This window comes from Ovis canadensis, chromosome 13, assembly GCF_042477335.2.
Source record: "Ovis canadensis isolate MfBH-ARS-UI-01 breed Bighorn chromosome 13, ARS-UI_OviCan_v2, whole genome shotgun sequence".
NCBI classification, from domain to species: Eukaryota; Metazoa; Chordata; class Mammalia; order Artiodactyla; family Bovidae; genus Ovis; species Ovis canadensis.
Window position 1 is genome coordinate 76,793,813 of NC_091257.1, and position 24,231 is coordinate 76,818,043.

Below are 24,231 nucleotides of genomic sequence, written 5' to 3' on the forward strand. Positions count from 1 at the left end.
GCAGGAGACATTTGAGACAAGGGTTTGATCCCTGGGTCAGGAAAGATACCCTGGAGTAGGCAATGGCAACCTTCTCCAGTATTCTTGTCTGGAAAATTCCATGAGCAGAGGGGCCTGGAAGACCACAGTCCATGGGGTGGCAAAGAGTTGGACATGACTAAGCATGTATGGACCTCACATACTTGTTGAGCACCTACTAAGCATGGCAGATATAACCGCATGTGGCAGTGGGTAACAGCAGGTCGAGTTCCTGGGGGAGGGGGTATGGAACCTGGCCTTAGAGGTGAATGTGACTAGAAGGGAGTTTTACTGATTCTGTAGAAAGTAGTAAACGCTTTGGCCTTGATTTTGAAAGAAATGGAAGTCCATTAAATGGTATTGAGCATAATGTGACCCAATCTGCTTTATGTTTTAAAATGATCACTTTGGCCACCTTGTGGAAAATAGATTGGGAGGTCAGGGCTGGACACAGGAGTAGAAGTAGAGCTTAACTATGTCAGGCAGGCTAGAGATGAGGACAACGCCTGGCTTGATGTGATGGATAGGAGAAATATTTGAGAGGTACTGGTTCAGACGGTAAAGAATCTGCATGCAATGCAGGAGACCCAGATTTGATCCCTGGGTCAGGAAGATCCCCTGGAGAAGGGAATGGCAACCCCACTCCAGAGTTTGCCTGGAGAACTGCCTGGAGAATTCCACGGGCAGAGGAGCCTGGCTGGCTACAAGTCCACAGGGTCGCAGAGTCGGACACGACTGAGCGCCTAACGCACGCACATACACACTCTAAATAAGAGACATGGTGACTGACTTAATGGGGTGGGAGGGGCATGTGAAGGAGAAAGAAGGGACAGCAATGATTGCTGAATTTTCGGTTGAGTGGTCTGTTGGACTCTAAATGGGAGTTTGAGACATGAAAGCACTTTAGAAAAAGCCAAAGGACACAACAAAGCCAGTGCGTTACATTTTACAGATGGAGAAACTGAGGCACGAGATACTAGCAGGCGGAGTCAGACCGTGTATCGCTCGTCTCACACCCCCTTAGATGGGTGAAAGGACCGAAGGGTCTTGGGTACCTACTAAGGGCCAGTACCTGGCCGGGCCCGGCCTCTCCCTGCCGTGCCTGACTGTCAATGACCGTCATTCGTGTCTCAATAAAGTTATTGAAATTGACACTGGTTGCTAAGGAAGTAGGTCGCCGAGCCGGTTGCTAAGGAAGTGAGCGGCCTCGTTCTCTCCCCATCCGGGGCAGCGGGGAACGGCTGAGCCAACGGCCAAGCCCACCGCTCGCCGCCGCCCCCGCAGCCGCCCGCTTTCAGCTTGGGCTGCAGGTGAGTCGGGGTGGAGCCGCAGGGCCGCTGGGCAGGGCCGGTCTTTCCGCCGCATGGTATCTTCCCCTGGAGGCCTGCGGCGGCACCACCGACAGGCTTTGCAGCTCCGGCAGCGGGAGCATCTTCTGCCCTGCCTCCTGGGCATCTTCAGGCAGTCCGGACGGCCTCGTCCCCTTCTCCCCCAAGCGGGAGTGCGGCCCGACCCCAGACCCGGCCGCGAGGGGTGGAAGTCAGAGACGGAGCTCTGGGGAGAAGCGGGAGGGAGAGGGGAAGCGGTAAGGGAGGTGGGGAAGCGAAAGCTTGGGGTCCAAATCTTGGCGCTGCCCCTGGCTCACTGTGTGACCTTGGGCATGTCCCTTTCCCTCTTGGCCTCAGTTGACCTGTTTGCCCAGTGGGGTCCTAACACTTGCTGCTCGGAGTGTTTAAGATATTGAGCCGTGTATGCTGGAAGTTCCCTCAGTGGGGAGGAGAAGGGCCAAGAGTCCAACTTGAAGTCCGAGTGTCTGGATTTGAGACTCTGCATCTCCACTTAGTAATGGTGTTGGTTTGGGCAAATTAATCTCTGAGCCTTCTTTTCTTATCTTACTTATCTTTTCTTATTTTACAATGCATTAATGAACTGCAGTGAGAATCCAGTAAGATGGGTATGTCAAGTAGCTTGGCACGTAGTAAGTGCTCAACAAGCTGTTAGGAGGCATGTGGGGTGGTTTGGCTAAGGCTTCCTGGAGGGGCTGACTTTGAGACAGGTAGGGTTTAGGTGTGTAGTGCACCAGTGATGTTCCTCCCTTGTTGACATCCCTCCTCAGTTTTACTTCTTCATTCTGCTAAGAGCAAGGGAGGTGGTGTGGATTTCTGCAAAATAGTCCTGGTGGGGGAAACCCTAGGGTCAAGTCCTTGTTGATAGTTAAGGTTATGGTTTTATTTTTTTACTTAGGTCTTGTTGACTCTTCCAGAAGACAAAGAGTTATGTTTCTGTCTTTTGAGAAGTTCTTGAAACAGTAATAGCTATTTCCAAGTGTGACTGACCCTTAAACAACACAGATTTGAACTGTGTGGATGCGATTTTTTTTAAACAAAGTTATGTACTTCACCTTTATGTATAAAGAACTTGAGCATCCATGGATTTTGGTTTCCACCGGGGCTCCTGCAACCAATTCCCCACAAATACTGGGGGTCAGCTATATATGATTAAGAAGCACTTTTCAGGTATATTATCTCATTTAATCTTCACATAGACTTTGCCAGGTAGGTGGTGATGTCATCTCCATTTCGAAGATGAGGAAACTGAGGCTAAGAAAAGTGAATGACTTGCCTAAGAATTTTATACCTATTAAGTGATGGAGCTGGACACACTTCCAGGTAAATCCTGTATTTTCTTCTCCGTACCCTGATATCTCTGATATTTCAGTGGTTCTTTTGTTCCTTCTGACTGCTGTGGCTAGAGGCTTTTCTTCCACTGACAAGGAAACAAGATCTTACATAAAGCTTCAGTTAAATAGATACCATCCAAAGCATGAACTTCAGAACAGAGTTGAAATGTTTAAAGGGGTTTCTCTGTCCTCCTGACCCCTCCTCTGTAAAATGAGAGGAGTAAGCTAATGGGTCCTTTTAGTGCTATTGTGCAATTCTGATGGCATGCTAGTGGTTTAAAAGCATGGAATGAAGCTGCCTGGCTTCAAATCTTGGCTCTGCTGCTTCTAAGTTGTGTACCACTGAGTAATTTGCTTTACCTCTTTGTGCTACAGTTTCAGCATCTGGAAAAGTAGGGTAATAATAGTATCTACCACCCATGGCTGTTGTGAAGATTTATTATGCCTAATACATGTGAAGTGCCTGGCAATTTTGGTAAACATTAGCTATCGTTATTTAGGCTATGTTAAGGAGAAGGCAATGGCACCCCACTCCAGTACTCTTGCCTGGAAAATCCCATGGATGGAGGAGCCTGGTAGGCTGCAGTCCATGGGGTCACTAAGAGTCAGACACGACTGAGTGACTTCACTTTCACTTTTCACTTTCATGCATTGGAGAAGGAAATGGCAACCCACTCCAGTATTCTTGCCTGGAGAATCCCAGGGATGGGGGAGCCTGGTGGGCTGCCATCTATGGGGTTGCACAGAGTCGGACATGACTGAAGTGACTTAGCAACAGCAGCAGCAGCAGCTGCCTAAATAACCTGAATTAAAACTGAACTGAACTGATGCTTTATATTCTAATGATGGTTAGTGAATGAATAAATTAAAGCATATGCTGATGATACTAGGTCTTGTCAACTTCACAAGGTCACTGAATTCATGAAACAGTAGCTGTCATAGTATGGTATAAATGTCACTGTTACAGGGTTACCCCAGGAACCTGTAATCCCATGTCAGAATGGATTGCAAAGAAAAACGAAAGCTGATGGTCAGATGCCAGGTCTGGTTGTCCAACTCCCAGTTCAGTAACTGTTTACCAAATCCCTATTTGCCAAGCATGTGGGGCATGTGGAGAACAGCCCCAACTCCACATTCTTCAAGGACCTCGGAGCTTAATTAGCATATCGCTAGCATTTGAATTGAATTTGATGTCTTTAAGTGAGTTCGTGTCTTGTGTCTTCCCCTCCTTGGTGTAAAGGTGTGGATTCACATCTCTTGTGTCCTTAGGTTTCTGTTGGGTGCCTGGGCTAGAAGTCTTGGCTTGCCCTCTAAGCCCTTTATCCACTGATTTATGGGTCTCTGAGAAAGAACCTTCTGTTGTGCTGGTTTATAATACAGTGCCCTCTTTATGGTGCCTAATGGTTTATAAGAATGCCTAAACGTGTCTCCACTCATTTGGTCTTTCAGTAGCCCTGTGAGGACAGGAGGGTGCAGATTGAGATTCCCATTTTACAGTCGAGGGACTTGAGGTAAGAAGCCAGGCTGCTAGTAGGTGGCCCATTTCACGTTGACCTCCAGGCCTTCTGACTCCAAGTTCAGTGCTCTCGCCCTACTGGCTTAGTTTCATTCACTTGCTGAACACGTGGTGTGTGTCCAGTGCAGTTCTAGCCTGGAGCTGTGATTACGGTAGAGAGGTAGGTGAGGTCCTTGCTCTCATGCAGCTTCCATTCTAATGGCAGCAGCAGCAGAAGAAACCGGTAAATGAATGGAAATAGGTACTCTGAAAACAGTAAAACAGTGTGTCGTAGAGAGTAACTTCTCCATGGGGGTGCTGCCACTTAAACTGGGTGGTCCAAGAAGGTTACTCTAAGATGATGACATTTTTGCTGAGATTTGTGGCCAGCCATTTGAAAATGGCAGAAGAGCAGGGGTAAAGCCTCTGAGGTGGGAATAAGGTTGGTAAATTCTGGGAACCAAAAGAAGACTCAGAGTGGCCGGAGCAAGTAGACATGTCGGGGATGGGTGGGGGTGAGGCTTCAGGTCATGCAGGGCCTGTAGCCCAGAGCACGGAGGTAGGCTTTTATTCCAGAAGCAGTGGGAAAGCATTGAAGGCTTTAAGAAGGAAGTGATATGATCTGTTTTGTGTATCTTAAAACTCACTTTGGCCTCTGTGGCCAGTGAATTTTAAGAGGTATAAGAATGGCAGCCTGCACAGTCGTTCAGAGGCCAAGTGAGAGGTGATGGTGGCTTTCTAGGGTGTTGGCAGTAGACATGGTATAAGAGGATGGATTGGGGATGTGTCGTGGAGGTGAAACCAGCGGGATGGTGGTTGAGGGCAAGGAATCATAGATGATTCCTGGGTTTTTGGCCTGATCAATTAGGTAGATGTTGGTGGTGCCATCTGCCTTGAAAATGATAAGACAGCTTTTTGGTAAGGTGCCCTGTGTGGAAGAATTAGCTCTGGTTCCTGTGAACCCTTGGAGGAGAGGCACAAGGTATAAACATCCCACTTAGAGCCTCTGGGGAGGAGATCCTACAGGATAGACAGCCAGGTGTGTCTGTTTGAAGCCTCCTCCAGGACATCAGAAGCCCTACTTTTCTTGAAGTCTGGCTCTTTGCCAGCTTGTGGAGTGGCAGGTGCGGGCTGTGCCAGAGCAGTGCCCATCTGTTTCATTGCTGTTGGCTTTGCTGTCCTAACTCAAGATCTTTGCTGATGAAGGTTCCTGGGGGAAGGCTGGCCAACTCTGGGAGACAGAATGGAATCACTTGTGAAGTTCAGTGCCTCAAATGGCCACAGTCTGCCTGCCAAAGTGGTTCTTTCTTGGCCATCGAATGACATTTCTAAAGTTTCAGAGCTTTTGATTTGGGAATCCCTTGAGAAGCTGTTGTGTTCTGCTAGAATTCCTAGAGCATCCTTGAATGGAGTATCTCTTCTGAGCAAGGGAATTTGAGCCTTCTTTTCATTTATGCTAATAACTGCCTTGGTAAATTTAGACTTCACAATGTTGTAGATTCAGCACTGTGAATAGTAAGACTAATAATTTACCACCTCCGCTTGTCTAGCTTTGTTTTCAGTTTAGAATGCTCTTTCCTCCACATTCTTGTGTACTGATGTTTAGTTAGTTGAGACCGTGTGGCACATGTATTTTACCTAGTTTACAGACGAAGCATTGAGAGGGCATTCATTTTGGTCAATAATATTAGATACTTGATAGGTGCAGGGCTAGGTAGGTCCTTGTTGGTCCAAGGCTGTTCTGTATGATCAAGGCACCCATGTGCCCTGAGAGCTTATTAGAAATGTAGAGTTTATGTCTAGATATAGTCAACCTGTCTGCATTTTACCAAGATGTGCCCCCAGGGTGTTTTCTGGGTACATTAAAGCTGGTGATGCATCTCTTCAGTAATAAGTCACAAAACTAGGACTTAACCAAACATAATGATGATAAAAGTACAGGCTTCCCTTGTTTTATTGTGCTTCACAGATACTGCATTTTTTACAATTTGAAGGTTTGTGGCAACCCTGCGTTGTCAGGTGATAGTTAACATTTTTTAGGGCAATAAAGTATTTTTAAATTAACAATTGCATTTTAATTAAACAATTACATTGTTTTGGTAGACATAATACTCTTGCACACTTAATAGACAACAGTATAGTGTAAACATAACTTTTATATACTCTGGGGTACCAAAAACTTTGTGTGACCTGCTTTATTCCAAGATTTGCTTTATTATAGTTGTCCAGAGCCAAATCTGCAGCATCTCCAAGGTATGCCTGTAACAGGAATAGCTCACATTTATTGATCCAAATGCTGTCCTTTCTTTACACGCCTTGTCTCGTTTAGTCCTCACAGCAGCCTGGTAACTGAGTACTGTGATGAATCCCATTTCCCAGAAGAGGAAAGTAGAGGCACAGAAAGTCAGATAACTTACTCAGGCCTGCTGACTCCAGGTCCACTGCCCTTCCAGCCCCTCCTTGTTCATCTGTTTTTCAGATGGGCAGCACCTCCCTGACGTCTCGTCAAAGGCCTTTCTTTCCCTTTTGTACCCGGGTGACTAACTTCAAGTGCTGATGAAGGAAAAGTGACTTCATAGAATGACTGAAGAAATCAGGGGAAAAACCCTTGGTGTTTGAATATAATTCTGGGTGTCAATTACTTGACTGACAGGCATCAGACAGATAACCTGATTAGTGAGATAGGCCACCTCTCCCTCTTCTTAGCTCTAACTCAGGCCTGAAACATGAAGCGGGTAGGCACTGTGAGCTTGTATTTTGAGTCATTCAGGCCTGAACTGCTTCTTGATTCTGGTGATAACATCAGTACCAATGAGGAGAAGCTGGCTAAAGTCCTGTGCCACCAGCGAGGACTAATTGCAAAAGATTCCCTTTGTTGAGCCTCAGCTCTCCCTGTCTGCTGGGTGGGATTTTCCTTCCAATATGCCCTTATCTCCGCAATCTTAGAAAGAGTTCTTGATCAAAGCCTGTACCATCACAGGAAATTCTGGTGTGAAAAGGCAGTGGGATCTGGGTGGAGACGAATTATCAGCACAGTTCTGCCATTTGCTGTGTTACCCAAGGCAAGTAACTCAGCGTCTTTGGCCCTCAGGATCTGTATAGTCAAAATGGACATGGGATCGTCTTTCAAGGCTCTTCCAGCGCTGCCTGAAAGACAGCTTTGAGTTGGGTAATCTTTTCCTTTTCCTTGGTGACTTGATGCAATGCTTTCTCCCAGGCCTTCCAGGGTGGGGCTTTGAGAGCTCTGTCTTGGCAGTCAGAGATCCTTACCATCAGCTCATCTTATCAGCACAGACATCTGCATTGCTGCTTGGGATGTTCTTGGTTAAGGCTCAGTTAATCTTGGTGGCACACTGTGTCTCCTCACTTTGTCGCACTGATAGCAGACGGAGAGCTCTTCACACACAGGCACATCTATCTTTAGCATGCTGGTTTATTTAAGTCATAGTTTGCATTAGAGAGCATCAGTGATAATTGTGGTGGGTGTGGTTTTATTTTTATAATTTTTGGCAAGATATTTGCAGCAGTTGCATTTTGTCATATTTGAACATAGTATATAAATGGAAGTGGGTCCAAGTGAAATAGAAATTGTAATAGATTCTTCGGAGCTGAGACTGGACATGCTGTTACCCACCGTGGGGTCCTTAACATCCCCTTCAGCACTGGTTTCTGGAAGGACTTGCTTTGAGGCTTTCGTGTGTGATATAAATTAAACAGAGGCTAAATCTCATAGTACTGTCTCCAGCTGCATAGGGGACTGTAGTAAGCATTACTTTATAACACATTTCAATAACCTAAGCAAAAAAGTCTAGCTAGTAAATCATAAAAGATTCCATGCAGATAAGATAAAACGTCAGCTTGAGTTACTTAAGATAACCGCAAGAAGATAGTTCTTGGTGGAAATAGTTACTGGTTTTGCAAGGTCTGCAATAGCAGGACAGATTCTAGCCCAAGAAATACATGGTGCTTTTCCCTCCTTATTTCTTCAATTTTGTCAGCATTTTAAAAAAATATTTCTCCCCCCTGACTATAAAAATAATTTCCACTGAGGAAAAGTGAGGAAAATCCTAAAAAGATTAACTAAGATTCACCCAGAAATGACTACTGTTAAATCATCTTACTGTCCAAAGGAAAATGCATTCCTAAATGTGTTTTATCTCATGGATATGCAGTTCTTACCTATTTCCCTAATCATTGTCATTTAGGCTGGTTTCAGTACTTAATCCTATGAGTAATGCTACAGTGGACATCTTAAAGATTATCTTTGCATAAACTTGTATTTATGTTTCTGATGATGTTTTTAAAACTAAAACAATGTTTTGGTTGCGGCGGGTTTTCTGTGCTGCTCACAAGCTTCCTCTCGTTGAGAGCGGAGGCTCCTCTCTAGCTGCGGCGCTCAGGCTTCTCACGGTGCTGGCGTCTCTTGTTGCAGAGCACAGGCTCTAGGCAGCGGGCTTTCATAGTTGCTGTATGTCACGTGGAATCTTCCCGGACCGGGGATCGAACCCATGTCCTCTGCATTGGCAGGCGAATTCTCATCCACTGTACCACCAGGGAAGGCCAAGTTGTTTTTTTTTTTTAACGAGGATAATTTTTTTTTTAAGTTTTTATTGAACTTGTTACAGTATTGTTTCTGAATTTTATGTTTTGGTTCTTTGACCTGGAGGCATATGGGAACTTATTTCCCGGACCAGGGATTGAACCCGTACCCCCTGCAGTGGAAGGCAAAGTCTTAATTAACCACTGGACCCCCAGGGAAGTCCCCTCGTGATTTCTTTAAACTGGATCCTTTCCTTGTTGAAAAAAAAAAAAATGTAATTGTAAAGGCAGCCTCCTAAATAATGTTTTCAACAAGATAGTGTCTAAACAAAGTTGAAAAGGCAGCCATTAATAGTTTAGTGGGGAGAGATTACCTTTAAAAAAGGTATTCTGATTCAGTTTCAGCTTACTGGTCCACTTGCAGATGTCTTTTCAGATAGTTGCTCTCAAAGTGTATTTCCAGTTTTGCATTTGGAGATGTTCATTTAACATTTCATAACCATTTTTCCGTATTTTCATGTTTAGTAATTATGAACTAGTAAACTTTCCCTAGCAGTGGGCACTGATGATGTTTCTGGCTTTTAATAATCACATACAGTGCTGTGGTGAGCATCTTTGCTTCTCTGCCAGCCTCATAAGAGAACAATTCTAAATAAATTAGTTTAGGGAAAGTTAGAACTTTATGTAGTTCAAAAGGAAAACTGTACCTTTTCCTTCTTAAAATTTTATTAGGACCCTCTAAAAATATCTTTAAAAAAAAAGCGTCATGAGATATAATTCACATACCATAAGATATCTTTTAATAACTTTTGTCAGCCTTCTTTGCTGTCTCCTTAATCTGTTTTTCTTTCTTCTTTTATTTAATTATTTGACTGTACCAGGTCTTAGTTGCAGTTCACAGATCTCCGATCTTCGTTGTAGGATGCGGAATTCTTAGTTGTGGCATGTGGGATCTAGTTTCCTGACCAGAGATTGAACCTGGGCCCCCTGCATTGAGAGCATGGAGTCTTAGCCACTGGACTATAGTGAAGTCCCTGTTTTTCTTTTTGATACAGTATTCCTTGTGAATAGGACTCAGAACATGAGACTTTAACATTTAAACCCTTCATTCTCTGAATAGACTATTGGCTGGTGACATTAACCAGAAATACTGTATGTACGTTACCAGTTTTGTGCAGTGGATGAGCTGTGAGAGCAAGCATGTCTTTATGGAATCAGGCAGTGAACCATGATATTTGTGATGGACTTCCAGAGAGGAATTTTTAAAATGTAGCCAATTCATTATATTACTGAAACACCCTGTGATTTATGGGATATTCTGTTTGATCAGCTTTGGAAACTGTTTACTCTAAAGGTAGCGTGTGTGTGCAGCTTCTCTAACATGAATGTACACACGAGAATCACTAGAGATGTTGGTAATGGGACTCTGATTTTGAGGATTTAGATGGCATTAGATTCTAGAGGTTAAACGAGGTGGGATAGGGGAGGATTTTAGGTGACACTCCGATACAACATCCTCAATTCTGTTGAGTTGACACTGTGAGAGTTATTCCTTCTGAAACTCTTTTGGCTCTTCTGACTATGTCAAGAAGAGTATTTGGTTCCAGTCTTCCTTAACATGTGCTGAGTTCCCTTTCTAACCAAGGGAGATCAGTTCTGGGGCCTTAGATAAGCTATAGTTATTTAGTTTGAATTTAGTAACACTATTGTGTGCCCTTATATTTATTTTCAGTTACCTTCCATTTACAAGTGATACTGGTTTTCCATTTATGGTAGTGATAGAAAGTTTCTTATAAAAAGAAATGTGTGTTAAAAGTAGATTTATGGGAGGGGGGTTCATGTTTGGGAATGCATGTAAGAATTAAAGATTTTAAAATTAAAAAAAAGACTGAATTAAAAAAAAAAAAGTAGATTTAATGCAAAACCTTAACTCAGTAATAGTACAGGTAGTGTATGGATATGGCAAAAACTGTGAAGTCAGATGACTGACATTTAGGACATGCTGGTGCGGAAAAAAGGCCATGAACTTTGGAGCCAGGTCGCCCTGGTTTTTGCTTACTTTGCTGCTGCTTATCTCAGTCTGCCATGTTGCTTCTCTCTCCAATCTCCAAGGTTTTTCACTCCCATAAATTGGGTCAGGGCAGAGGCACCTCCTGTAGGCCAGGCATCGTCATGCTTGTCCTTCTCTGATCCTCACACAACCCCAAGTAGCCGGGCATTCATGATAGTCCCATTTTGCAGAGGAGGAAATAGGCTCAGAGGGGTGAGGGAACTTGCATGGAGTCCCAGAGCTGGGAATGGTTGAACTGGGTTTCAATCCCTGGTGTGTCTGAACCTCTTTTTTGTTATTCCAGGCCACCTCCCTCCTTCAAATACAGAATTTGTTGTGACTCTCTGCCCAGCTGCCTGGCTGGCTGATTAAAAGGACAAGTCATTGTGTACACTTATCATCACTACAACATTATTGACAATAGCCAAGAGGTGCAAGTAGCCCGCATGTCCATGGCCATATCAGTGGATAAAGGAAATATGGTATATGCTACAATGGGATGTATTTAGCCTTATAAAAGACAGAGATCTTGTCACATGCTACAATACAGATGAACCATGAGGCTGAATGGTGGTTTCCAGGGGCTGGGGAGACAGGGAGGTGGGGAGTTGCTATTTGATAGTATAGAGTTTCAGTTTGGCAGGATGAAAAAGTTCTAGAGATCTGTTACACAACACTGTGAATGTCATTACTGAACTGTACACTTAAGACTGGTTGCGAGGGTACATTTTATAATAAGGTGGGTTTTTTTTTTTTAACCACAATTAAAATTTTCTTAAAAGTTAAAAAAAAAGTGCCATTGGTCAGAAGGCAATCTGTTTTTTCTTCCATTTTGGAAACTCTGAAGCATACATAAAAATCGAATAGTGGAATGAACCATGAACCCATTACCCAGCTCCAGCAGTTATCAGCACATGGTAGTTCTGGTTCACCTGTGACCTTTTATCCACCCCACTGACCTCACCCCTGATTATTTTGATTCCAGATAGCATGTCACTTTTATCTGAAAATGCTTTTGTGTGTATCTCTTAAGAGTAAGAACCTTCTTTAAAAAATACCGTTTTTATACCTAAAAAGTAACGATAGTTCCTTAACATCAGGGTTCGAAGTTTCTTGATGGTCTCATATATTTTTAATAATCAGCTTGTTCAAATCAAGATCCAGAAAAGGGTCCTACTCAAGGACCAAATGTTGTATTTGGTTGATTAAGTATCTGACATCACAGTATAAATTTTAAGCAGAGAGACTGTTTCATTTCTTTGCTGGATCAGTACTTGGAACAAGAAGTTCCTGGCAGGCAGGCTCTTCCAGCTTCATAGCTTAGTGGTAGTTCAGAGCATTAGCCCTGAATGTCAGGGTCGTGTGGACGGTGGGTGCCCTGTGGGTGAGAGGATAAATGGTGTAGCCAGGAGAGTGGGTAAGACCGTGCCCTCTGTCAGAAGGACATGCATAGCCTTTAAACCTCTAGCAGTAACTTCTACTAAGAACCTCCACATATAGTTAAAGGTATATTCATTCGCGTTGTATGCTCAGTCATGTCTGACTCTGCAACGCTATGGAATGTAGCCCACAGGTCTCCTCTGTCCATGGAATTTTCCAGGCAAGAATACTGGAGTATTCTTTTCCTCCTTCAGGGGATCTTTTAGATCTCTTGCATCTCCTTCACTGGCAGGCAGATTCTTTACCATTGAGCCACCTGGGAAGCCCAGTGTTCAGGACATTCACTGCAGCATTGTTTGCACTAACCAAAACCTTTTGCAAAGACCAAAACTCTTGGAGTTTCCCTCAGTGGGGAACTGATCAAATACATTATCAGGCAACTGTACTGTGGTATCTAAGCAGCTACTTAAAAGGTAGGGACAGGGGTGAGGGTTGGAAGAATGGGAGGTTTCTCCAAGATCTATAAGATAAAGAATGATATATACCTACTTACACCTCAATTTTAAAAGTGGGGAAGCAGTGTTTATATTAGTTAAGATATATTAAGCATGAATATATCATATATTAATGTTTGCATGTGCTTCAAGTATCTCCCCAAGGGTAGGAGGAAGATTTATTTGTTCACTGTATATACAGCTTGAATTGTTTTAATCTCTGCATATATTGATACACATGTATACGCATGTGTATATGTTTAGTAAGTTTAGAGTTTTTCAGTAAGACAAACCTGGTTTTAAATCCTGATTGTACCATTTAATTGCTGTGACCTTGAGCCAATAAATTTCTCTGAGTCTCCCATCCTTGTTTTTAAAATAAGGCTAATACCTATTCCTCAAAAGGTGATTCTGAGGATTAGAAGAGGTATATACATTAAGTGCTTATGAGTCGTAACTATTGAATACAAGGAAGCCCCAGACCCACATTGATTCTGAATTAGTGTCCCCTAGACTTGAATATATTTTTTATGAATGTTTCGGTTTCTTTGCCTCTTTTCCCTGCTAGATAAGTGCTTTCTTTGTTTGCCTGTTGGGGTCATCAAATGATGGAGCTCATGGCGGCAATTTGAATTCGGGGCAGGCATTTATGTAATCATGTTTCTTGTCTGTGACCTTTCCAGGTTTCTTTCCAGATAAGTAGTCTGTCATCTTAAGACACATAAGCTGAAACCAAGGTACTAGACCTTTTTCCCCCAAAGAAAAAATATTTTTATTGCCATCTCCCTGCTTGATTGTAAGAAACAAAATATACATACTTATCACAAAGGCCAAAGAAAGCAAAAACAGTAAATTGCAAGCTCACTTCCAGAGATCAATATTATTTGCCTTTCTTGAGGGTTTATTATGCATCTTGGACTAGACTGAGCATTTAACATTTATTAGCTTACTTAGTCCTTATAACAGTTCTTTATGGTAGGTGTTGTTACTTAATTCCATTTTATAGAAGAAACTATGACAGTGTAACTTTCTCAAGATGTTATAGCTGAGTGGCAGAGCAGAATTTCAAATCCTGACCTGAACGTTCAAGTTTATGCTTGAATGGTGTGTCTTGTCTTTGCAGTTTCCTTCACATCTGTCTCTGCACTTGTGCACACACATGTAGACATAAATTGCATCATAGTAACTGTCCTGTTGGGTAGCCTGCTTTTTCCCTCCCAACAAGATGTCATGAACATCTTCCCTTGTGTCAGTAGCTAGAGGTTTATTACCATTCTTAATGATTGCATAATTTCCCATTGTAGAGATATGTCATAATCTAACCAGTTCCTTATCAATGAGTGTTTAAGTGGTCAGAGATGCAGTTGAGATAAACATAAAGGTGTATGTACATCTTGCACATTTATTCAGTTATTCACTGATGGCCTTAAAATAGTAGCAAGAAATGGAGTTGCTGTTTTAAGGGAGTATTACATTTCAAGTATTGCATTTCAATGTTTATATATATATATATATATATATATTTTTTTTTTTTTTTAGCATGTGTGACATGCAGGATCTTAGTTCCCCAACCAGGGTTTGAATCCATGCCCCCTGCAGTGGATGTGTGGGATCTTAACCATTGGACTGTCATGGAAATCCCTTCAGTTTTTTGATATTGATTGCTCAAATGCCCTTAAATAATTTGTGCCGGTTTGAAATGCTGTGCCTCTTATATTACTATAAGAGATAGTTTGAAAGTGTTTAGACAGAGCACTCAACTGGCTTACAAAAAAAGATTCCCTTATGTTTATGAACAGTGCCTGTAATAACAGAATATATATTATTAGTCTGTTATTTTGATGTCTTTGTTCTGAATGCCTTTTATGGCTGAGGCTACATGACACGTAACATTGACATTAGAATGTTAAAGACTCCATGGCTGTAGACCTCATAGAAGCTCTTTTATGACACTTCCCCGTGAAGTGGGAACAAGTAGCTTTAGTCGTAGGGCCCTTGTTCATTAGTTAAAACATTCTATTCCGTTATATTCGTGGTGGTCAGTGAAAGTGGATAGATGAAAGGAAAATGAGTTTTAATATCTGGATATAGTTTAGTTAATTTCACAAAAATTTTCAATCTTTTTTCCTCCCCTAATTTGATTTTAAGACTGGGTAATATATTTACATGATTCAAGAGGTATAAAAGGATATACACTGTAAAGCCTCCCTTCGGCTCTTGGCTTTTAGCTACCCAGCTCTTTACAGGCAACCAGTGTTGTTATTTGGCTCTTGCATATTCCTCCAGATGTATTTTATGTACATAGAAGCAGATATAGAACTATTCTCTCAAAACAGATTCCATGTCCTTTTAAAAGTTCTCCAGGCAGGGATGTTATTTTTTCAATTGGAGATGAATAATCTTGTTTTGAAAATTGTGTAATTCCCATTTTGTTAACTGGCTGTCATGGGAACCAGAGACCCAGAGTTGAGCTTGCTCTCTTGATGTTGGTTCAGGGATTGGCAAACAAGGAGTCCTGATCCTTCAGAACAATTAACAGCAGTTGCGAAAGAGTCGTGTTGATGGTGATGAGGTGGATACAGAGTAGAAACAGCTGCTTCCCCTGAGAGAAAGCTGCACATGGACTTGGTTTGGGCTGGTTAATAGGGCGTCACTTTTATCTTCTTGTCTGAGTGTTGTGGTGCTTTTCTGCTGGGCTCTGTGATCTGTGGCTTGGGTTGCCTTTCAGGCACTCTGAGTCCTTGAACTCCAGGCCAGGCAGTTGGCAGGTGTTTACCTGATCTGAGCTTAGAGAACACTGCGTTGAAATGCATCCATTAAAGGTGTATTGGTATGCACTATGTACCCACTGGGTACCCCTCCTTGCAGGGCTGTTCCTGCAAGGAACAGTGAATTGCCCAGTGAATTGCCAGACCTTTATTTTTTTCCCACTTAAAGATACCACATGCTTGTTAGAGAAAATTTGGAAAATATAGAAAGGTTGAGGGAGCAGGGAAAATCTCCTATATGCAGTCCCATCTCACAGGGTGGACCACTACTGCTGTTTTGATGTGTGTCTTATTTTTACACAATTGTGATCGCTTGTATGTAATTTTGTAAACTGCTTTTTCATTTATGCTAAGCATATTCCATGTCATTACAGAGCCTTGGTAAGTGTCATTTAAAAAGATGGACCAGCATGACAAGGGCTTCCCAGGTGTCACAGTGGTAAAGAATCCACCTACCACTGCAGGAGGCACAGGAAATACAAAGGACACGGGTTTGATTCCTGGTTCAGGAAGATGCCCTGAAGTAGGAAATGGCAACCTGCTCAAGTATTCTTGCCTGGAAAATTCCATGGACAGAGGAGCCTGGTGGGCTACAGTCCACTGGGTCACAAAGAGTCGGACATGACTGAGCGTGCATACATAAATTTAGTCATAGACAGAGATGCCTACAGGAGCCAGGCAGGAAGTGTAAATGAGCAAAGCATGCTGGGAGTGAGACAGTAGGAAGTGTGGGTTGGGGAGGATTGGGTGGCTGGGCCCATCATTGGGTGGCTGAGCTGTCATTCAGCTCCTATTGCTGGTGCTTGGGGCCTGGGCCAGGGGCCATCAGGATATTCCCATTCTTCCAGAGAAGCAGAAATCCTGACTATTTTAATGTGAAGTTGCTATTGGTTTTTTGTTTGTTTTAGGTTTTTTTTTTTTTTTTTTTTTTCAGAAATCTTAAACCGTCAGAGAATAATGTAGGAAGCAGAAGTGACAATTGTTAATGTTTTCTCTTATTTGCTTCAAGCCTCATAACCTGCTTCTATTTGTTTTTAAGAGAAATGATAAAGTATTACAGATAAATTAAAAAATCCTTTACATTTTTTTGTTCCATTCTCTACATTTCACTCTGTCCAGTTTTAGCAGGCACTGTCATAAATTATTGTATATCCTTCTATTCCATTTTTGGGGATACTTACATATATATAAATGCAAATCCATGAACCTATTGTTTTCTAATTTTTTAGTCATAATTGTCATTCTGCAGCTTGCTTTTTCACTCAGCCTGTTTGTTTGTTTTCTTTCTTTTTTTTTTTTTAAATATTTATTTGGCTGCACCAGGTCTTAGTTGGCATGTGAAATCTTTATAGTTACAACATGTAGGATCTAGTTTCCTGACTAGGGGTCAAACCTGGGTCCCCAGTGTTGGGAGCACAGAGTTTTAGTTACTGGACCATGAGGAAAGTCTCAACCTGTTTATTTATTAATGTAGATATATGTAACTAATTCAGAATTGACAGACTTTTTCTATGACAGATCAGGATTTTAGGTTTTGTGGGCCACACTGTCTCTGCTACAGCTACTCAGCTCTCCTATTTTGTAGCTAATGCAGCCATAGATAGTATGTAAGCAAAGGGATATGGCTGTGTTCCAATAAAACTTTATTTACAAAAACTGGCTGTGGGCTGGATTTGGCCTGTGGGCTGTCGTTTGCTGACTCCTGCTCCAATTTATTCCTTTTAAATACTGAATAGTATAATATCTGTAGCATGAATGTACGATCTTTTATTTTTCAGTTCCTCTATAAATGGATGATTAGGTTGTTTCCAGTTTTCTACTTTTGTAGCAGTGCTGCAGGAAGCATCCTTTTCTGTGTTTCCTTGTGCGTATGTGCAAAGGTTTTTCACCAAGGCATATACAGATATAGAGGTAGAATTGCTGGGGGGGGTGGTTTTGTTATTTTTTTTTAAACAATGGTTGGGCCAAGTAAAAATGGCTTCAGGTAGAATGTGACCAGTTTGTGACCTGTGTTCTAGAATCTCTATAGGAAGCCAATAGTTATGATCATCCAAATCTACCCCTAGTTCTAGAATTTGTTGTGGACTCCTTGACAGCACAGGTGAGAGGGCGTGAATCCAAACACGAAAGATTCTGGGAGAGAGTGGTTGCCCTGAGAAATGTGCGACTGATTTCCTCAGTGGACAAAAGAGATGAAGCTGGACAAAGACTCAGTTTTTCGAGTGTAGTAGCCATTCTGATGGTGGCTGTTAACAATGGGATGACAGGTTCAAGCAGAGGAGGTGTTCGGGGTGAAGACGCTGAGCTGCTGACCTGTGGTTTCTCCTTTCCTGGCAATGCTGTGAGTTCCTTTAAAGATTTATCACTGTAATTAGACAGACCAGAAGAAGGAGGAGGAAGGTAATAAAGACTATCAGGGCATCCTTCCAAGAAAACCCTCTCCTTTGAGGAGGACCCACAGCAAGATTTTAAGCCCTGGTGGCAGGAAATTAAATTAGTCCATCTTCCTGAAGTAATATGTCAGTAGTACATGACTAGTTCAGCCAAGCTCAGTGAGTTCAGAAAAGAAATGATGTTCTGTATTCCAAGTCAGGGAGATTTAATTAAGTGGACTCAGACTTTGGAAATTCCTTCTTTTTAAAAGCTTTTTAAGGTTACTGTGGGTCATTATCATTCCTTTGTTTTTATTGTTTTAGAGAACTCAAAAATATACAGGGCTGTAACAGAAGCAGCTGAACATCAACATCTCTGCATGAAAGCCTGCTGCAGGCTTTTTAGTTTTATTAGAGAGGCTTGGGGTCACGTTTTCATAGGTAAAACCTCTCCCCAGGTATGAAATGCAGAAGAATCGGTTTTCTCCAGTGACCTGTTCCCCATCCCCCTCTTCTGTTTCTTATTCCTTGGAGTCTCAGCTCTTGTCTAACCATCCCATGTGCTACAGCAGAGGCCTCCCCAAAGGAGGCTCTGGGGCCTGGGGTTTGGGCTTGGCACCTAGAGAGCTTTTAGGCCTCTGTTGAAGTGGAGGGAGAGACAGTCAAGGGATCAGCCATGGCTGTAGCTTGGGGGCCATTCCCCTGGAAAAGAAAAGGAGACGTAGCAACCTGGCCATTCTGATATCTGATTCAAAGCATCCGGTGAAATTCTAGTAGCTTCTAGAAGGTGATGAATGAAAGGCTGCCTTTTACATAGTTTTCTTTAAATGACTTGATATTTACTTTTAACTGAACATTCCCTGGAGAAGGAAATGGCAGCCCACTGCAGTATTCTTGCCTGGAGAATCCCATGGACAGAAGAGCACGGCAGGCTACTGTCTATGGGGTCGCAAGAGTCGGACACAACTTAGCGACTAAACTGCAAACCACTACAGTTGAACATTGATTAGGTATTTGGATCTAAATTTGAACTGATTTATTTTTTTTTTAAGGATGATGACTACAAATTGAACAAGAGAAAATATTAGTCTAGTGATATTTAATGCATAAAATTAGGCTTCCCTGGTGGCTCAGCAATAAGGAAGCCACCTGCAATGTTGGAGACTGCCTGCAATGCTGGAGACATGGGTTCAATCCCTGGGTTGGGAGGATCCCCAGAAGAAGGAAATGGCAGTTTTCTTGCCTGGAAAATCTCATGGACAGAAGAGCCTGGTGGGCCACAGTCCATGGGGTCACAGAGTCAGACACGACTTAATGACTAAACCACCACCGTCACCACCAGTAATCTTCAGAATGCCCCTCTGACAAGGGTTTTGGATGCAACTGTTGTTGCTTTTTTTTTTTTTTCTTTTTCGGCCATTCTGTGGCATGTGAGCAAAAGTTCCCCACCAAGGATTGAACCTGTACTCCCTGCAATGGAAGTGCTGAGTCTTATGCTCGGGACTGCCAGGGAAGTCCCTGTATTAGTTAGTTTTAATCTGACTATTTTAGTTCAGAAAGTATTTCCACCTTTATAAGTAACTGTTTGTCTGACAATCATCCATAATGAAGGAGAATTACCCGTGTTTTACAGATCTTACAAAAACACTGATGCAGGGAGGCTAAGAGGTCTTGTGGTTCTTCATTCTTAGAGAACATTATTTTATTACATGTAACAATTAGAAGAATTATGAAAAGTAACTTCTCATGTTTCCACGTGCTTACTTACCAACAGAACAATTTTTTATGAAAGATCAATGAAGGAACATAACAACTCTATTTATTAATTGGCAGCATATATTCCTAGAGTGACTCATTATGGCTTCACATTTTTCTGCCTTTTGTTGGCAAGGAATAGGTCAGTCTCACAACTCAATGAGTACTGTAATTTGTGTTCTACGTATCTATCAAAATTATAAATGCATATATCCTGTGATCCAGATAGATTTTTTTTTCCCATACATGAAAGGATGTGGTCCTAGGTTTTTATAGTAAAATATCAGAAACAGCTTAAGTGCTAGGGTAGTGGTTAAATAAATTACGATGCCTTCATACAGAGGGATGTTTTACTGCTGTCGTAAAGAACAGGGCAGCTCTGCATTTACTGAGGCGAACAAACTCCAAGATAGATTGTTAAGTAAAAAAAATCAAGCTGCAGGACACTGCGGATTGTGTATTACATACTATGCTTGTGTAAAAAAGGAGAGGGTAGTGTGCATTAATACATAGAGCTTGCTATGCATAAACTTATTCAGGAAGATTAAAAAAATCTAATAATACTTGGCTGGAGAACAGGTAAGGGAGAGGGACCTGTCAGCAAAGGACCTTTTGAATCAAGAATCATGTGAATTACCTGTTTGTTTTTAATTTAAAAAATATATATTTAAAAATAATTTTTGTTTTAAAAATTATTTTATTTGTTTGCTTATTTTTGGCTGTGCTGGGTCTTTGTTGCTGCGAGGGCCTTCTCCACTTGCTGCGAGCGCAGGCTTCTCGTGATGGTGGCATCTCTTGTTGGGGAGCACAGGCTCTAGGCACAGGGATTTCGGTAGCTGCAGCGCGCAGGGCTCAGCAGTTGCGGCTCTTGGGCCCTAGGGTGTGGGCTCAGTAGTTGGGGCATATGGGCTTTGTTGCTCTGTGGCATGTGGAATCTTCCCAGACCAGAGATCAAACCCGTGTCCCCTGCATTGGCAGGCAGATTCTTACCCATTGCGCCACCAGGGAAGTCAGAATTATCTGTTTTTTTAAAAACCCTTGGTTTGAGGTTTTGGGGAATTTAACATCATATGTATCTCTTTGCTCTAATTTGCTTGCTCCCTACCCCTTCCCAAAGAACCCATTTAATCATCCGTTCTTCTGCTCCATGAGTTTTTAGCACCAAATGAAGTTCTTTTTTGTTTTTACTTAAAAATTTCTTAACATCTATTTTCTTATTTGTATTCAAATTTAGATTTATTGACTGGATAAGTGCTTTCTATGTGATGCATTACCCCACATCCTTATTTATTAGAACACATTTTGCACAAGCCATAGTTGATTTTAGAATGGAAAAGTGTTATTAGTACAAGATGGGAAATTCAAACAGTACTAATGAGTGTATAGTGAAAGTGCTTTTTTCTTTCTCTAGATCTCTGAGTGTCCTCTGGCCCATAGTTCCCCTCCCAAGGTTGCCACCATTACCGCTTTTACGTGTATGCTTCTAATATTATAGCATGCATATGTAAACTGTGCTATAGACACTGTTCCTCGTCCAGGGTTTTTCACTTAGCAGCATATCTTGGTTTAGGATTATGTTTAAATTAGCACATTCTTTTTAGCAACTGCACAAGATTCCACTGCATATATTAAATTTATTTCATCAGCCCCCTCTTGATGGGAATTGGGGTTGTCCGCAATCTATTGCTACCGCAGATGATGCCACAACAGATATCCTTCTATCTGTAGGATAAATTCTTCGAAATACCACTGCTAGATCAAAGGGGCTTTGCATTTTAAATTTAGATAGATAGCTCCAAATGGCTCTATGCAGAGGTTGTGGTAGTTCCATAGCATATAAGGTTATTTGGGCTTTTATAAAGCTTCCAGCCACCTCAACCTGTAGTATAGGATAAAATATACATTGAAGAGTGGACAAGCTAGTTGGTCGAGTAGGGTTTTTATTTTTCTCTCTGCAACTGGTTAAGATCCCATGAGGAAATAGCCATTTGTAGTAGTTATTAAGTATGGCTGTCAGAAGGTTGGCTAGATGGAGGTGACCTGGGTGTGTAATCAGCCCCCAGTGACAACTGTACTGTCTGTGCTTACTTTTTTTTTTTTTTCCCCTCCCATAGGACCCTAGCATCCTAAGATATTTTTGGATTCATAGCCCTTAAGAGTGACGTGGTCAGAGGTCATCATGTCAAAGCTGAAAAGCTCAGAATCAGTCCGGGTGGTGGTTCGCTGTAGGCCCATGAATGGCAAGGAAAAGGCTGCTTCATATGACAAGGTGGTGGATGTGGATGTGAAGCTAGGGCAGGTGTCTGTCAAGAACCCCAAGGGAGTGGCCCATGAAATGCCCAAGACCTTCACTTTTGATGCTGTCTACGACTGGAATGCGAAACAGTTTGAACTCTATGATGAGACCTTCAGACCGCTAGTGGACTCTGTCCTTCAGGGTTTCAATGGGACAATTTTTGCCTATGGACAGACGGGTACTGGGAAAACCTACACGATGGAAGGTGTCCGGGGCGACCCTGAAAAAAGAGGGGTCATCCCTAACTCGTTTGATCACATCTTCACCCATATCTCTCGATCCCAGAATCAACAGTACTTGGTCAGGGCTTCTTACTTGGAGATCTACCAGGAGGAGATCCGAGACCTCCTCTCCAAGGATCAGACCAAAAGGCTCGAGCTCAAAGAGAGGCCTGACACCGGGGTGTACGTGAAAGACTTGTCTTCCTTCGTTACCAAGAGTGTGAAGGAAATAGAGCATGTGATGAACGTGGGGAACCAGAACCGTTCTGTTGGGGCCACCAACATGAATGAGCACAGTTCCCGTTCACATGCAATTTTCGTCATCACCATCGAATGCAGTGAGGTGGGCCTCGACGGTGAAAACCACATCCGGGTAGGGAAACTGAACCTTGTAGATCTTGCTGGCAGTGAACGGCAGGCCAAGACTGGTGCGCAAGGGGAAAGATTGAAGGAGGCAACCAAGATCAACCTGTCCCTTTCGGCCTTGGGTAATGTCATTTCTGCCCTGGTAGATGGGAAAAGCACTCATATTCCCTACCGGGACTCCAAGCTTACCAGGCTCCTGCAGGATTCTCTTGGTGGCAATGCTAAGACTGTGATGGTGGCCAACGTGGGGCCCGCCTCGTACAACGTAGAGGAGACCCTAACCACTCTCAGGTATGCCAACCGAGCCAAAAACATCAAGAACAAGCCGAGGGTCAACGAGGACCCCAAGGACGCCCTTCTCCGAGAATTCCAGGAAGAGATCGCTCGGCTCAAGGCCCAGTTAGAGAAACGGTCCATTGGCAGAAGGAAGAGGCGAGAGAAGCGGAGGGGGGTTGGGGGTGGGGAAGAGGAGGAGGAGGAGGGAGAAGAGGGGGAGGAGGAAGGGGATGACAAGGATGATTATTGGCGGGAACAGCAAGAGAAACTGGAGATCGAGAAGCGGGCCATTGTTGAGGACCACAGCTTGGTTGCAGAGGAAAAGAAGAGGCTGCTGAAGGAGAAGGAGAAAAAGATGGAGGATCTGCGGCGGGAGAAGGATGCTGCTGAGGTGCTCGGGGCCAAAATCAAGGTACTGTTCCCTGCCTTAGGGCCGTGCTGTTTTTGTTCTAATTTTTTTGTTTTATCAAAAAAAAATGATATGAGGAATGATGTTGATATTCAGTGCCCAAGGGCTTCCCTAGTAGCTCAGCTGGTGAAGAATCCGCCTGCAATATAGGAGACCCCCGTTTGATTCCTGAGTCAGGTAGATCCCCTAGAGAAGGAATAGGCTACCCACTCTAGTATTCATGGGTTTACCTGGTGGCTCAGACGGTAAAGAATCCACCTGCAAAGCAGGAGACTTGGGTTCAATCCCTGGGTTGGGAAGATCCCCTGGAGGAGGGCATGGCAACCCATTCCAGTATTCTTGCCTGGAGAATCTTTAACAGTAATATCCATGTATCCCTCTTCCTCCCCCAGTATAAGAAACAGAGTAGCATCTGTATCTTTACAAGCTCTTTGTGCCCCTACCTCCCCAGAGGTGACCGTTACCTTGGATTTGGTGTTTATTCTTTCTTTGCTTTTCTTTATAGTTTACCCAAATGTGTATATATGTCTCTACATAAGGGATCATTTTGTGCATGCTCAGTCGCTTCAGTCATGTCCGACTCTGTGTTACCCTATGGACTGTAGCCCACCCGGCTCCTCTGTCCATGGGATTCTCCAGGCAAGAATACTGGAGTGGGTTGCTGTGCCTTCCTACAGGGGATCTTCCTGACCCAGAGACTGAACCCACATCTCCTGAATTGCAGGCAGATTCTTTACCCACTAAGCCACCTGTTCAATTCAGTTCAGTTCAGTCGCTCAGTTGTATCTGACTCTTTGTGACCCCATGAATTGCAGCATGCCAGGCCTCCCTGTCCATCACCAACTCCTGGAGTTCACTCAAACTCACGTCCATTGAGTCAGTGATGCCATCCAGCCATCTCATCCTCTATCGTCCCCTTCTCCTCCTGCCCCCAATCCTTCCCAGCATCAGAGTCTTTTCCAGTGAGTCAACTCTTTGCATGAGGTGGCCAAAGTATTGGAGTTTCAGCTTCAGCATCAGTCCTTCCAAAGAAATCCCAGGGCTGATCTCCTTTAGGATGGACTGGTTGGATCTCCTTGCAGTCCAAGGGACTCTCAAGAGTCTTCTCCAGA

At 43.0% G+C, this 24,231-nt stretch overlaps 1 protein-coding gene across 3 annotated transcripts in view; it reads left to right on the forward strand.

Annotated features, from left to right (window-relative positions):
- The first annotated feature begins 1,194 nt into the window (after positions 1-1,194).
- KIF3B (kinesin family member 3B) overlaps positions 1,195-24,231 on the forward strand; it is a 38,687-nt gene continuing 15,650 nt past the window's right edge. For 2 of the 3 annotated variants that reach the window (XR_011248236.1, XM_069548312.1), the window contains exons 1-3: positions 1,207-1,328; positions 2,564-2,687; positions 21,666-23,122. Coding sequence is in view for 2 of the 3 variants with exons in the window: in XM_069548312.1 (XP_069404413.1) it covers positions 21,731-23,122 (1,392 nt within the window). In the remaining variant the exon portion in view is untranslated. Of the gene's footprint in view, positions 1,329-2,563; positions 2,688-21,665; positions 23,123-24,231 lie in introns of all 3 variants that reach the window. The other variant, XM_069548313.1, reaches the window with a different exon arrangement.